General features: G+C 46.0%; 1 protein-coding gene across 7 annotated transcripts; it reads right to left on the minus strand.

The window, feature by feature from the left end:
* Positions 1 to 16363, minus strand: ZKSCAN5 (zinc finger with KRAB and SCAN domains 5). Of its 7 annotated transcripts, none has more exons than XM_015460457.3 (7): positions 16296 to 16363; positions 14545 to 15062; positions 9260 to 9398; positions 6795 to 6877; positions 6433 to 6568; positions 3112 to 3720; positions 1 to 2319 (listed from the first exon to the last, which is right to left on the minus strand). In XM_015460457.3, exons 2-7 carry the CDS (start codon positions 14956 to 14958, stop codon positions 1202 to 1204), a joined length of 2499 nt encoding a protein of 832 aa, XP_015315943.2. In that variant the 5' UTR covers positions 14959 to 15062; positions 16296 to 16363; the 3' UTR covers positions 1 to 1201.
* Positions 16364 to 16471: the final 108 nt, after the last annotated feature.

Here is a 16471-nt window from a genome sequence, read left to right on the forward strand (position 1 = left end):
GTATTCATTAGGTGTTTATTGTAATTCAGGCCATCAGCAGAAGCAGGACTTCAGCGGTGCCCCAAAGCCTCTCACCATCTCTCTAGCAAACATGTTCCGGTTAACCCTCTTCCATGTCATCATCTTTTCCCCACCACTCCTTCTGAGAGCTTTCCGAAAGGCAGGGCACACCAGACCAGGACCTCCCTGCTTCTATGAATGTTTACTTTCAAATCTAGTGGCAACCCAAGTTGAAACTCATTCTTTATCCACTATCTTATGGGGGAGATCCATCTCAGGGCAACTGGGAGTTGGCACACATACTGCTTGGACCACAACTCAATTCTCAATTCGATTTGGTCCAACTCCTTCTGTGGATAAAGCCACCCTCATTTGTTTGGTAACAGAGTAAAAACCAGTCCACAGCCTGGCCTGTCAGCTCTATTACCCAAAGGTCCCACTCCCCTCTCCCTAAGACGTGACAGACCAACAGTTTCTCTTGAATTTACAAACATAACTTCTCTTCTACTAGCTAACTGTGGTGCCAGGAGAATCAAAGACAAAACAAAAAGGTAGAGTGTGTTTCATGGAGAATTTGTTGACTGAATAAGGCAGTAAGAACACATACCATCCAGCCTCTGAACCTCGTTTTTGCCCAGATATAAATACTTTAAAAATCAATTTATTTCCAAAGGTTTTAAAATACTCAAGATGGGAATGACACCTGGAGCATTCCAGTGGCTGGCATTACCGCTAAGGTTCGTTGCTGAGATACCAACACCAAGATCATGCTGAAATTTCTCTCTTTCAGTGTGCTCTTCCCTGAATAGATTAGCTGTCAATGCAGAAACTACAAATGAAGTTTATTTCTGAGTTCATGAGGCTTCTCCCAGTGTCAATGTTCTTAGATTCACGTGAAGAATGAGTGCCTTCTGAAGGCTTCCCCCCACCCACTGTATCGTTCTCTTTCATCTAGACTCTCGCACATGAAGATGTAAATGAAAGCATTTCCCAGTGGGAAAGCAGATCTGTACTTGCTGTGGATGCTCCAGTGTCCTAATTTCTAACTGAAGGATCTCAACATATGTGGTACGTTTGATGGCTACGCTGAAGAAGATGCTTGAGGTTGTGACTACATTAGTTATAGGAATAGGGTTACTCTTCAGAAAGGCGTCTCTAAAATTGTGTAAGAGCTGTTCTATGATAGGAACCTCTAGACACTTCAGGTCTTTATGGGATCTGTCCTCTCGTGACTTCTCAGATGTTTAAAGAGGCTACAACTCCAACTGAAACTCATGCCGCATTCTTTACACTGAAAGGGTTTCTCACCAGTGTGGATCCTCTGATGTTGATTGAGATGTGACTGCAGAGCAAAGCCTCTGCCACATTCATTACACTGATGGGCTTTCAGGCTGGAATAGCTTTTAGGATGTTGTTTGATGTGGGGACACTGGCCAATGCTTTCTCCACACAGATCACATTTATAGGTTTTCTCTGCGGTATGAGTTCTGTAATGCTGAATGAGGTCTGAACTATAATGAAAGGCTTTGCCACACACGTCACACTTATAAGGCTGCTCTTGCAACTCAATCTTCTTATCTTCGATCACTGTTAAGTTCCAGCTGTATGCTTCCTCGCAAACACCATTCTGTTCATTTTTCTGGCCCATGTGGAGCACCTGATGTTCAATGAGGCTAACGTACTGAAAAAAGACTTCTCCGCATTCATGACACTGGTGGGACTTCTCTCTTGAGTGGAGCCTCAGATGCCCAGCAAGGTGTGAACGTCTCCCAAAGCCTTTCCCACACTCATTACACTTGAAGGGCCTCTCCCCGCTGTGCACACTCTGATGCTGAACCAGGTGGGACCTCACTCTAAAGGCTTTCCCACACAAGGGGCAGGTGTAGGGCTTCTCCCCAGTGTGGACCCGCTGATGCTGAGTCAGGTGCACACGTTGATTGTAGCTTTTCCCACACTCGTCGCACCTAAATGGTTTCTCCCCAGTGTGTATTCGCTGATGCTGGATAAGATGTGCGCTCTGAATAAAGCTCTTCCCGCATTCGTTACATTTATGGGGTCTCTCTCCGGTGGAGGGCTTTTTGTGGGCATAGGTGACTTCGCTGAAATTCATCCTCTTTGAAGAGGGCTGTCCTAGTATCTCTTTCATGGGCATTCCCTGCTTTCTCTCCAACTTGCCCTGGTGCTCGTGGCCTTCTCCAAAATCTTGAACTGGAGACACATTTCTTTGGAGTCTACCTGTGGGTTCCATGTCCGCTTCTGAAAACTCTGAAATTTTCTTCTTAACATTCAGTTTTGTATTCTTACTTCTTCTATTGCCACCTGCAAAAGTCAAGAGGAAATGAAAATGTTATCGGTCCTTTTACAGAAGAAAAGGATAAGGAGGATAATCAAATGAAACTATGATGTAATAGAAGTAATGGAGGAGTAATGTAATAGGAGGAGGGGAGCATGTGTGTGTGTTGGTGTCTGTTCAGTGAACAAGATAGAGAGCTTACTTTGGAGGGTGATGAGAAAGACTGAGGACAGATAGTCATAGGGAAAAGCCAAACACGTTATTACACAGAGAGGAGAGAAAGGAATTCTGACATAGGAGAGGCGGTAGGAAATGTGGAAGGGATCCTCACCCCAATATGAGTCATGGAGAGAGAATGAGACAGAACAAAGATACACAACTAGATGGTGAGAACTGACGAAGACCTGAAGAATGGGAAGCAAAGGTATATGAGGGGGACATGGAGTTGGAAGAATATCCAATTAGGAGCCAGGAAAAAAGAGAAATGAGCCAGAAGAAATGTTGTCGGGAGTTCCCTGGTGGTCCAGTGGCTAAGACTCTGCACTCCCAATGCAGGGGGCCAGATTCAGTCCCTGGCCATGGAACTAAACCCCCCATGCTGAGACTGAGAGTTCAAACGCACAACTAAGACCCAGAGCAGCCAAATAAATATTTAAAAAAAAAAACCATACAGTACAAGTGATAATAAAACAGAGGGTAACTCTCCGTCCCTGCCTACTACAGCTGCCACCATCCCCACACCGTCTGTCCGATGGTTCTAAGCTGATAAAACAATTCCTGCATTGTTTACGCTCTGAAGACCAACTGCTCACACCTACATCTTTGGGATTTCTCTCTGAAGTGGCGCTTGAGGTGCTCGATCAGGTGCGAGTGGCGCCCGAAGCTCTTCCCGCACTCAGGGCAGCTGTAGGGCCGCTCACCGCTGTGCACGCTGTGATGCTGGACCAGGTGGGAGCTGACGCGGAAGGCCTTGCCGCACACCTGGCACATGTAGGGCTTCTCGCCAGTGTGGACACGCTGGTGCTGGGTGAGGTGCACTCGCTGGTTGTAGCTCTTCCCACACTCGCCGCACTTGAAGGGCTTCTCACCCGTGTGGATTCGCCGGTGCTGGATGAAGTTGGAGGCCTGCAGGAAGAACTTCCCGCAGTCATTACACCTGTGCCCCCTCTCGCCGCTGGTGGGTGGCTTCCGGGTCACGTCGGTGATAGCCCTGAGCTCTCTCTTCTGGGGAGGGGTCTGCCTTGATCTCCCCACTGGCGGGTGGACCTGCCACCTTTCTACCATGCTGTGAAGGTCGCTAACTTCTCCAAACTCTTGACTCGGGGGAATAATTCTCTCAGGGCCTCCTGAAGTCATCCAGGATGACTCAGCTTCATCAGAAATCTGCTTTACTGTGAGTTCCACATTGTCGTTTCTGGACTCATAATCTGAGACGACAGAGGGAAAATGAAAACGTTAGCTTACTCCCTGCATTCAGGAATAGAAGAAAACTACATGAAACCAACAAGTGCAAGCAAGGCACAACTTTGTAAAGCCATCTGCAAAATGACTTCACAATACAGACATGGGATGAGGATCAATGAAGTTGGAAACTGAGGTAGGAAAGGGAAGACAGAGCCAGCAGGAATGGATCAATGGGATGAGATTGGAAAAGCAGTCAGACAATGACTTCCTCTTGGTACAGGACTTCCGTCCAGTAGCTGTTTGTGAACACCTGTGCTGTGTTAACTATTCTCAGTAAAATCTGATGCTGGGTGATGTTGCTAACCCAGTCCTCACCTTCCCCTTCCTATTCATTCACAGCCTGGAGAAGAAAAAGGATCTCTCTAGCTTTTTCAGTCCCCAAAGAATCTCAGTTTGGTGTGAATCAGTCTCAAGGGAAAAAAGCATTCTTTCTACACCCGGAGAGGCCTTACGATTGTTGAGAGCTAGGTCACCATTAGGTGGTCGTTGATGAAAGAGACACTTAAAAGGCTGCAGTCCATTCCCTGTGTAACTGGATCAGCAACACGTATTTCACTCAAAACATGGGAATTTAATAGAGTCTGCAAAGATAAACTTTCAGTGGTTAACAAAAATAGGAATGTTTCTTTAAAGGCTAGAGAGATAGATCATAGCCCATTGAGAACTTTCTAAAAAGATTTTTTGTAAAGAGAAAAATTGTTTTCAAACATTATATAAAACCTTCCTGGCACCCTGTCTGGCATCCTGTGTTTCTAAGGTTGGCTAGTTTCCTACTCATTCTTCTCAACAGCTATATCAAAATGTTTGATCCTGGTCCAGGAAGATCCCACATCCCACAGGCTACTGAGCCTGTGCCCTCGAGCCTGTGCCCTCGAGCCCGTGCTCTGCAATGAGAGAAGCTACTGCAGTGAGAAGCCCACACACCACAACTGGAGAGCAGCAACTAGAGAAAAGCCTACGAGGCAATGAAGACCCAGCACAGCCAAACAATGAATGAATTAACTAACTAAAAAAAAAAAGGAATTCAAAACAGCTTGGAAAATAATATGCAGAAGAAGTGTGCCAAGTTCTGCAACTCTGAAACCCATTAAATACCTATAAAGTGATTGAAAAAGATAAAACAATACTGACTCAAATTAGACCAAGAAATTAATTTTATAAGTAGGGAACGAAAGAAATTTGCATTGAATATAATATTTATACTACATAACCAATTCCTTGAGACTACCACTAAGATCCCAATAGACAAGTAAGCAGAGGGCATGTGCAAATAACTCAAAGAAAATACAAATATGTATCAATAGTAATAAAGGAAATAGAAAATCTGAAAGAGCAGTAGGAAATGTTCCTTTTTAAATAAAAGCCTGTGAGTGCACTAAACCCTCAGACAATGTAAACTGGGATAATGCTTTTCAAAAGAAATTTGGGCTTATAGTGGATGGATTCCATCTAAAGTCCACCAGCGTGCCTGACAGTACTCTTCCAAAAGAATTCATTCAAAAGAGGCTACAAGCCATAAGCTTCAAAATATTTACCATAGTGCTGAGGTATTCTATAATTGCTCCAGGCAGCACAGCCAAATATTAGTTTCCAAGATCATTAACTTAGAAATAGGTTGAAAATCTCACCTGGGGCACAAAATTCAAGAAGGAATAAGACATGTGAAATGCAGATGCCAAGGCGAATGTAACACAGGTAGGAGTGATCTGAGAATAGCAATGAGTGAGTGAGCCATCCACGCATGTGCTGTGCTGTGCTTAGTTGCTCAGTCATGTCCAACTCTTTGCGACCCTGTGGACTGTAGCCCGCCAGGCTCCTCTGTCCATGGGGATTCTCCAGGCAAGAATACTGGAGTGGGTTGCCACACCCTCCTCCAGGGCATCTTCCCAACCCAGGGATTGAACCCAGGTCTCTGGCACTGCAGGCAGATTCTGTACCGTCTGAGCCATCAGGGAAGCCCAATGGAGTGAACTAGCCAACCATACATGAGGGGCAAGAAAAAGAAGAATGCTACTGAAAAATTCTAATAACTACTTCACCAAACGGTTATTCAGCAAAGTCTGAGATGCTCCTCAAATGTGAATTACTCAGTTAACAAGGACTCAATTTGTCAAGGAACAGAGAATGATCACTACTACAAATCTATTAAGATCTGATTTTGTAGTTTTAAGCTAAACATAATATTTGCCCAATTGCAAATACTATCCCCAAAGCACTATCAGTTCTCCATTGTTCTCCTGGCATGCTCCGTCATGTCCAATTCTTTACAACTCCATGGACTGTAGCCCGCCAGGCTCCTCTGTCCATGGAATCTTCCAGACAAGAATACTGGAGTGGGTTGCCATTTCCTACTCCAATCATACTCTTACTATGATGGAATTAATCAGAATAAGCTGAATAAGAAAAAAAAAGAGAGAGAGAGACGGATAAAGCTGATTTACTCTCACAGAAAACCAAAATAACCAAAGTCATAGCAATTACACGCGTACGTGTATAACCACCACTGTGCTGTACACCTGAAACTAACACGACACTGTTAACCAACTATATCCGATATAAAATAAAATTTAAATAAATAAATATAACAGGCATGCTTTTACTGGACATGCTAGAAATACTCTTTATGGATAACAAAATGAAGATGTCCTACACCACACAAACGAAATCATTCTTACCCATGGAAGTCATACTCCCGTAATTCTCCTTCCGGTCATTCCTATAGAGGGACTTCTGAGACTGGTCCAAATGTCCCCATTCTTCCAGGATGAAGGACACAGCCACGTCAGCCACATCTTCAATTTTCACCAACTTCTGAAACACGAGATCACCATAAATCTCTATTCCCTAGGCTCAGAGGGGAGGGACTGTGCTTCACGGAGGGTGGGGGGAGCAGAACAGGAAAACACAGTGACCACAAACCCAGACGAGCCCCGTCTCTGGTTAAAGAGATAGAACCCTGATACAGTCAGGCTTAAGGCAGCTACATGCCCAAGAACCGACATGGTCCCTTGACATAGGCACAGGGACGCCGGCTCACCTGGGACCCAGTGGAGAGGAGAGAGGCTGTCAGCTCCTGGCTGTCCTTCAGGGGAAGGGAGGAAACTTGGAGAGCAGGAAGCACTGAGAGGGGAGAAAAAGAGGAGTCTGTGAGAATCTCTGCCCAGTTCCGACTGCCATGATGTTCTGCTTTTTCTCAAGAAACCACCATGGTGCCCTGTGGCACTGAGGCCACATTCTTCTGCTTGGCCGTCAAGACGTTCTACACTCTGGATAGAGTGTAGATAGTCCTGCTGCTGACTGGGGATGGGACCATTCCCCTAGAAAGGATGCTCTCTGCCCTGCCAAGGTCAGACCTCGTCACCTTGAAGAATCTCCACAGGCCCACATCTGCCATGAAGCTGAAGCACCGCCAAGAGCCCAGGGCTTCTTGAGCTTTAAGGTGCAAACACATCACCTGGGGGTCTTGGCACAGGGCAGATTCTGCCTCAAGGGTAACAGGGTGTTCCCCATATTGTGCATTTCTAACTAGCCAGAAGGTGATGCTGGCACTGCCGCTCTTGGGACCACACTTGGATCATCAGCAAGGCCTTAGTCCACACTCCCTTCAAAACATGACTGTGGTTGGTTTATAGACAGCTGACTAGTTTGCGTCCTAGTTGGTCTACAAGTAAGTCTACTCTGTGTGTTATGAGAACAGGCAGATAAAGTAAATCTTGCCTTTTGAAACCTCACTGTCTGATGGGCAGGGCTGACTGGAAGCCTTACTGCCAGCACAGGGCAGAGAGCATTATCCTCAAGGTTCACCCAAGTTCCAGCAGGAACAGAGTGGGGGCATCTGCCGAGTGGACAGCAGGAGGTGGGAGCAGCAGGAAAGCCTTTCAGCAGGAAGTGACTCTGGAAGGAGGGGTGGGATGGACCGAGGTGGGATAGAGGTGCCTTCCCAGTACAGTGACCCACACATGCAACGCCTGGAGGGTCTGGTTTCTAGATCCTGGTGACCATCTGACCCTCTGCGGTCACCTCTGCTGCTCCTTTGTCTGAGATTCATGGTGCATCCGGACCTGCCTCGTGCACCCTGACCTGGACAGATCCACCTGCTATCAACCTTTCACCTGTTGACTCAGACCTTCCTGTGGTGTCCCAGGTCCTAGAGATGTATTAACATATGCATATGGAGCCTACTTGTGTCCAAGGACTAGGAAGATGAGCAAAGACTCAAAAAAGAGGAGACAATGGTTAGGGATGAAAGCCAGAAACAGAGTTGGATCTGAACCCAGCAGTGTGGCTAGAGTCAAAATGAGACGTGAAAGAAAGGGATAAACATAGTCTATACTGAAGCAGTAATTATGAATATAGACTACTTTCCAATATAACTGGAATAATTAGAATAACTACATCCTAAATAAGTCCACTAATATTTTTTGAAGTTCCTGTGAAACCCACTGTTTCTAGCTTTTAAGAAAATGACCTTGGCCCTCTCAAGCTCAAATGAGTCCCAGGGACAGAAAACTAGCCCTCAGTGCTATCAAAGGCATGAGGGTGCAGCCTGCCCCAGAATGTCAAACCAACCACCCAATCCAGTATTTTCTGTTGGAATAAGCAAACTGGCTGGGTCTGGCCAATAGGGCAGAAAAGAGAAGCAACACAAAAGAGTTGGACATGACTTAGCAACTAAACAACACAACCAATATGGGGTCCCACCTCCAATCCGGATGGTACATAAATCAGATCATCTTACTAAATCTTAAAAATTCTAAATTCTAAAATATATCCAGGGACTTCCTTGATGGTCCAGTGGTTAAAACTCTGTGTTTCCAATGCAGGGAACATGGGTTCGATCCCTGGTTGGAGTACAAGGATCCCATAGGCAACAGGGCTTGGCCAAATAAAAAAAGAAAGAAACTATATCCCATATCAAGAGATTCTGATTAGAGATGACAGACTTGTGGACATATATCCTCATAAATGAGATACTAGGTATGCACTTTTCCTCCTTGACGTGTCTCATAGAGGTTAGTAACAATGAGGTGAGGGTGAGAGGGATTGAAGGAGAGAAAGAGAGGTCAGATGCTCTAAAGGTCCTTGTGAAACACAGCTTAAAATCAGTTTTCACATGAACGGCCAAACAGCCAGAAGTGCAGTTAGGAACCGGAGGGCTTTGTCAACATGAGCCTTAGGACAACAAAATGAATGAGGGAGAGCTGGAAAACTATTGCAAAACCACAATGATACTTTCATAAAAGACTTCTAGATCTTTTAACAGTACCTGTACTTAGACTTGTCTTCAGCCGCAATATAGGTTTCACATGGCCCTGGATATTAGTACAGCTCCTAGCCGGCCTCCAAGCTGACCAAGGACTCGATTCCCCGCCCCCACCCTTCCCAACCTCCAGATGATGCTAACTGCGGAGAGGCTGCCCAGACCTAGGTCTCTCGCTACAAAACAGCTTACCCACACAGCTGGGATGCCCACACCCATCCCACGGAAGCCCAGATTCTAACCGTCTTCCTCCAGAAGACGAGGCTCCTGTGGCTCATGTTCGGCCTGGGGATCCACAGGCAGAAGCTGGTGACTGAAGGACTCGGGCCCGGCTCCAGGTGGCACGCTCTTTGGAGGAAGCCCTTCAGGACACGCCACAATCTGCCAATCACAACCACATTAATCAGCATGTTACAGGAAGGGCTAAGAGTCAGATATACAGATGACATCACCCTTATGGCAGAAAGCGAAGAACTAAAGAGCCTCTTGATGAAAGTGAAAGAGGAGAGTGAAAAAGTTGGCTTAAAGCTCAACATTCAGAAAACGAAGATCAGGGCATCTGGTCCCATCACTTCATGAGATATAGATGGGGAAACAGTGGAAACAGTGACAGACTTTATTTTCTTGGTTTCCAAAATCACTGCAGATGGTGACTGTAGCCATGAAATTAAAAGACACTTACTCCTTGGAAGAAAAGTTATGACCAACTTAGACAGCATATTCAAAAGCAGAGACATTACTTTGCCAACAAAGGTCTGTCTAGTGAAGGCTATTTTTCCAGTAGTCATGTATGGATATAACTATATCCATACATATAAAGAAAGCTGAGTGCCTAAGAATCGATGCTTTTGAACTGTGGTGTTGGAGCAGACTCTTGAGAGTCCCTTGGACTGCAAGGAGATCCAACCAGTCCATCCTAAAGGAAATCAGTCCTGAATATTCACTGGAAGGGCTAATGTTGAAGCTGAAACTCCAATACTTTGGCCACCTGATGTGAAGAACTGATTCATTTGAAAAGACCCTGATGCTAGGAAAGACTGAAGGCGGGAGGAGAAGGGGATGACAGAGGATGAGATGGTTGGATGGCATCACTGACTCAACGGATGTGAGTCTGAGTAAACTCCGAGAGTTGGTGATAGACAGGGAGGGCTGGCGTGCTGTAGTCCAGGGGGTCGCAAAGAGTCGCACACAACTAAGCGACTAAAGTGAACTGAACTGAAGAAAGAGCCCAGCAAGTTCACGTTCTTCTTTCATTCACTCCTTGCCCAAGTATTACCTGTGTGTCTACAACCATCTGGGACTAATTACACAGTGGCTGAATAAACATGGCCTATGTCTAGTTGAAGACAACTTCCATTAAATACACTGACACACAAATAAATACACAATTATAAGCTGTGTTACATGTCAGAAAGGAGAAGAATGTGAGGCCGTGAGGCAGAACAGATGAGACCTATGTCAGACTGGGTAGCCAACGAAGGCTTTTCTGAGGAGGGGTCACTGAAGGCAACACTTGGAGGATGAAAGGAGTCAGCCAGGAGAAAAGTGAGGAGTGACCCAGGCAGACAGAGTGACATACTCAAAGACCGTCAGGCAGAAAGCCAGAGTTGGCCAAGTTTAGTCAAGTGGGAAAAAAAAGAGAAATGAGCTTGGAAAGATCAATACAGGACTCAACAATCACACTCAGAGACCCAGAAGACCAGGTTCAAGTGGGACAGACAAATGCCAAGACTGGGGCTAGTGCATGACTGGTGTGTATCTTTCTGCTCTTACACAACCTTAGGATATCCATAGCCAGTCTCTCTACAATCTGTCTCTTCTGGAAAGTACTAGCTCAATGGCATCGAAGCAGGTAATCAGATCCTGTTTTGAGATAGAATTGCTCTCCTCGCCTCTCACCTTCCCTTATGTTTCAAAAGCACTTTCAATTTTAACCCTCCTGGTCCTGACAAAACACAGCACAGGAATTACATTAAGAGGTGGCTAGGGACTTCCCTGGGGGTCCAGAGGTTAAGATTCTGCACTTCCGATGCAGGGGTGAGGGTTCGCCCCCTGGTCAGGGAACTAAAATCCTACATGCTGCAAAGCCAGAAAAAAAAAAAAAAAAAAAGGCTGCTCCAAGACAGAGAGGACAAGCAGAGTTTAAAAAAAAAAGAAAGGGAAAAAAAAAAGAGACAGCTGCAACACAGTTGTGGCAAATATGACTCTGCATGGAAGTGTGTGTCTCCTTTCGGACCTGCTCAGGCAAGTGAAGAAAATGCCAAGTAGGTCAAAGGGTACCTGGGGACCAGAGAAGCGAAGCAGCCCCAGAGGTCCCCTGAAAAGCAGACAGAGAAACCCAGGAGGAGGGACAGAGGATACAGCCTGGGAAAAGGCTTGCCAGAGACAAGAACTACCTGGAGATAAAGATGAGGAGCAATGTCAGGGATACAAAGGGCAGGAAGGGACAAAGGCAAACACAGTGAGCTGAGCAGGCTCTTAGGAAAACCTGCACCTCTGGGCCTCAAATCCCTGATTCCCACCCAGAAATGATCTGAGTGTTCCTTTCACAGATGGGGTGCATGTCGCAATGACAGAGGTCGATGTGTAATACCTGCTGTAAATCCTCCATTTAAAAACGCTCTTGGGGGACTTCGCTGGTGGTCCAGAGGCTACGATTCTGCACTCCCAGCATGCAGGGCCCGGGTTTGAGCCCGGGTCAGGGAACTAGACCCCACATGCCACAGTTAAAGATATCATATGCCGCAGCTAAGACCCAGCACAGCCAAATAAGTATTTTTAAAATAAATAAAAATGCTTTTTGCTTTAAACTAGGATTTTGAATATTTATTACTATAAAAGAGTAGGGTAAAGTTTGTCCGCAAGTCAATGTTAGTGTTACTAACTCAGTCTTGAGTTAGTGTTACTTACTCAGTCTTGTCTGACTCTTAAAGACCCCATGGACTGTAGCCTACCAGGATCCTCTGTCCATGGTATTCTCCAGGCAAGAATACTGGAGTGGGTAGCCATTCCCTTCTCCAGGGGATCTTCCCAACCCAGGGACTGAACCCAGGTTTCCTGCATTGCAGGCAGACTCTTTACCATTTCAGGCACCAAAGGAATAACCAAATGGCACCAAGAATCTTTACTTCCTGTCCTAACAGAAGCAATAAAAAGATTCAAACACTCCTGTTTGCAAGACAGACATTCAGCTCAGCTGCAGGGTCTGGCAGAGGGTCTACTGTAGCCCCCTTTGCTGCCCCCTTGCCTCGTGGGGTGAGCCAGCCCACGATCTGAAGAACCTGAGGATGCTCTGGAACACTGACACCTGAAGGTTCTGAAACACCCTGACCCAGAAGAGAAGAAGAAAGAGGCTGGTCCTGTACAATGAAGGGCAATGGCTATGAAGAATGAGGCAGCTTCTCTAGCTTCAAACTCATAGACCTAGGATCCCATAATTTTTGTTTCTTTGCTATCAAAAAAGAAAAATTAATGTTTCAGAGAATGTGGGCCTACCAACAGGAGGGAAGTAGAAAGTCAGGTGATAAATGAGTAAGAAAGGGTAAGAAATGACAAAGGAAGAGAAGAAGAACAACGTAAAGATACAGATCTTCCCTTAAATGAACAATTGATTTCAGGCCATCCCAACAAAAATATCAATAGGATTTTTGGGGTGGTAGAAGGTAAGTATTCTAAAGTTCACATGGAAAAAAGAAAACATTGGGAAAAAAAATTTGGAAGGGAGAAGGGCAGACCTATTGAATACCAAAACACTTTGCAGAGCTCAAATAATTAAAATACTGATATGTGAACAGACAGTAAGACAATAAAATAGAATAAAAAGAACAGAAATGGACCCAAATACATGGAAAAATTTGGTATTTAATAAAGATGACATTTTAATCAATCAAGGAAAAAAAGGGATTGCTTGCTGGGACAACTTGACAGACATCTGGGAAAAAAAACCGAGCTATAAACACCGCAAACACACCACTGCAAAATGAATTCCAGAAAGATCAATCATGTCAAAGGGTCAAACAAAAACAATAACACACAATGGAGAAGAAACAATGAGAAAGGTTTCTTATAATACTGTAGCAGAGACAGCCTTTCTAACTATGGTACAAAATCCAGAAATCATAAATTAAAAGATTTAAACTGACTGCATAAAAAGGAAAAAGAAAAACCAGCAAAGCAAAAAAATCTCCATAAGCAATGACAAACAACAAAAGGAGGAAATAACTCTTGCAACTCAGATGGCAGATCCAGTGCTTGCTTTTTCTAATAGGTGAATATAAACAGAGAGTTCACAAAAAAGGGTATATGCACAGCCTTTTAAAATATGTACAGCGATCAAGCTCACTCATAGTAAGAAAAAAATGCATGGTAAACTTGCAAATGGAATACTGCGTCTTTCAGATTGGCAACAATCTCAAAGCTGGATAACACTGTGATACCAGGCTTTGAGCAAAAAACTTCTCTGATACACGGCTGCTGGGGATATAAATTGGTATAACCTCCACAGAGGGCAATCTGTCAACAACTATCCAGACTACAGATGCGTATGGCCTCTGAGTCAACAACGGACTTCTCAGTTTTGATTCTACAACTAATGATGGATGGAAAGGATATTCGTGGTAGCAAAGTTTGTTAAAGATTCAGAGACAGTCTAAAGGAACAACTTAAATAGCCTTAAATTATTGTACATCCATACAATGGAACACAATGCAGTTTCAAAGAGTGAGGCAGCACTCTATGCACTGACATAGAACAAGCCAGGATACACTATAAGAAAAAAAACTGGACTTCCCTGGTGGTCCAGTGGTTAAAGAATCTGTCATGCAATGCAAGGGACATGGGTTCAATCCCTTGTCCGGGAACTAAGATCCCACATGCCAAGGAGCAACTAAGACCGGGCACAACTACTTAAGCCCACACTATCTGGAGGCCACATCACACAACTAGAGACTCCATGCACAACTAAAAGATCCCGTGTGCTCCAGTGAAGACCCAACACAGTCAAACAAAAAAGTTTTTAAAGAGCAGGAAATACATTTTAAAGAGAAAAAAAAGCAAGAGGCAGAAGTACAAGGTGATGTAAAAAACATTTGTGTTTTTTTTTTAAAACAGCATACACGTAGACGCTAACAATATACAGAATACAGTGTACCTCTGTAAGGACAGACAAGTATCATGGGACAATGGTTGCTTCTGGTGAGAACTCAGGCAGCTGGGGAGTTAGGGGTGGGAGGGGCACTTACTTTTCATTACAACCTTATGCACTTTTTGAATTTTGTATCATGTCACTCAAAAAACAAACAGGGTAATTTAAAACAAACAAAATCGCAGACTCTCTTCTCCAGATTAACACATGGATACTGCTTCTCTTTGCTGGAGTGGCAGGAAATCTCCACAGTGGACCTAATCCCAGGAGAACAAAAGAATATGAATGAAGCACCAGGGCGCTCAAGACCTCACCCCTGCTCAGCTGCTCCTGAACTCTCTTCCTCTCCTTCCTCATTGGTCTAAGGCCTCCTCTTTCACTCACCTGTTGCTGACGTTCCTCTAGTTCTCTTTGTATATTTTCTACCACGGCCACAGCCTCCTCTCCGCTTTCCGGGTGATGCTCTCTCACCCAGGTCTGGAACTCTTCAGGCAGGATGGTCAGGAACTGCTCCAGCACCAGTAGCTCCAGGATCTGCTCCTTGGTGTGTAGCTCCGGCCGCAGCCACTCACAGCAGAGCACCCGGAGCTGGCTGAGGGCCTCCCGGGGGCCTGACGCCTCGTGGTACTGGAAGTGCTTGAAGCGCTGATAAAAAGTCTCGAACACCGGCGGACTGTACTCCTGCATCCAGGTGCAATCTTCTTCTTCCACCTTCACTATCAGAAGGTCTTCTTGCTCTGGTGAAATCTCCGAGGGAGGGTCTAGGTCTATAACTTCCCCAGATCCTGTCATTATCATTCCAACTCAGCGGGATCTCGCTCCAGGTAAACTGGGTTACAGTAATCGAATCCGTTTCTCTGCTCTCTGAGATCTTCTGAAGGACACTTTCATTACTATGCAACCTACTGATATATTGGAAATCGTTATTATCAAAGAGATGACAAAGAGGTCATCTATCCTAAAGATGACCATGCAGCAGAGTAACTGACCACAACGTGTACTACAAAACAGCCATCACTCCACCCACAAAATGATCAACACAGAATATTTCTAATATTTAAAAAGTGTACAGGAGAGCAATAAAAATCTGACCTATGGCTTCATCAAACACAATTTTAGTGGTGAAGAACGTTATAATTCATATAAATAGTAAGACGACTTACTAACTAGTCCAGACGCAGCCGCTCCTTCTCTCTACCACAAGCCAAACTTAAGTCGGAACAGATGTCAAAAACGTTACAGTGGTCAAAGTTGGTCTCGTCCCTCAAGCCATAAGAGCTTGATTGACCAACGGGAGATTTCATGGGTCCCGAAGAGAACCAGGGTTTTAGGTACAGATTTTGCACCTGGATTGCGCAACATCGCCCCTGACCCCCGAGCCACGGAAACCAGCCTGGTCAAGGTTAGGGACAGGACCCTCAACTGGACACAAAGGCCATTCTTTTTGCTTAAGGCCCCCGTCCCTGGGAGCTCTCCTGGAAGACCAAGCGCCCGCAGCCAAGGGTGGGGAAAGACGGGTTTCTTCTTACAGACGGAGAGAAAAGCCGAAGCCGACACTTCGCAACACTTCCTCGCCGGAAGTAAGCATGTCCAAGCGTTCCTGACCAGCGGGGTAGAGCCAGAAATCCCACCCCCGCCCCCCACGAGAGCACTTCCGAGTCCTCTCTAGGAATCCCGGAGGTCCTTGCCTCGCCACAGGAGGAAAGTGCCCGCCCCAGGCTCCGCCCTAAGACCCGCCCCCGGAAGGGCTGTGGGCCAATCGGTTGGGAGATGGATCCCAGTCCCACCTCCAGCAACCCGGCCGTTCCCCGCCCACCCAGACGCAGATACTTCAACGCTAGAGCCGGGTGGCAAATAGCCACTCTCTGCCCCTACTCAACGCCACAGCCGTTTAAGCAGTCCGAGTCCGCCCCTTTCCTTGGAATAGGGGCAGAGGCCGGGACTTAGGTGTCCAAAGCCCTTGCTTGGTCACAGTTGCTAGTGTCTGACTGGAACTTGCGCTCCCTCACCCCCGGCGCTCTTCGCCGCGGTTCGAAGTAGGTCCGTACCTTTGTGCGAACCGGCAACCTTCACTTCTCTTTAATGGACCCGAATCCACTCGCCACTCCCCTCACCCCGTCTCCAGACACACCCACCTCCTTACAGCAGCGGTCAGCTCAGCCGGCGGAAACACCCAACGTCAGACCCGAGCCCCCGCGGCTCCGGGGACTACAATTCCCAGGAAGCACCGCGCGGGCCACGCCCTCTAGCCAATAAGGCAGGGGCTCTCTTCGCAGCCTCAGTCTCACGGTGCGGGAAAGCTGGGAGGCGT

This window comes from Bos taurus, chromosome 25 (assembly GCF_002263795.3).
Source record: "Bos taurus isolate L1 Dominette 01449 registration number 42190680 breed Hereford chromosome 25, ARS-UCD2.0, whole genome shotgun sequence".
NCBI classification, from domain to species: Eukaryota; Metazoa; Chordata; class Mammalia; order Artiodactyla; family Bovidae; genus Bos; species Bos taurus.

Bases quoted from the DNA above. Each gene is read 5' to 3' on its own strand.
- ZKSCAN5 (XM_015460457.3), bottom strand. From the start codon at position 14,958: ATGATAATGACAGGATCTGGGGAAGTTATAGACCTAGACCCTCCCTCG. The intron at 9,399-14,544 runs GTGAGTGAAAGA...TGTGATTGGCAG, and splicing joins TAGAGGAACGTCAGCAACAG to ATTGTGGCGTGTCCTGAAGG. The intron at 6,878-9,259 runs GTTAGAATCTGG...CTCCCCTCTCAG, and splicing joins TCGTCTTCTGGAGGAAGACG to TGCTTCCTGCTCTCCAAGTT.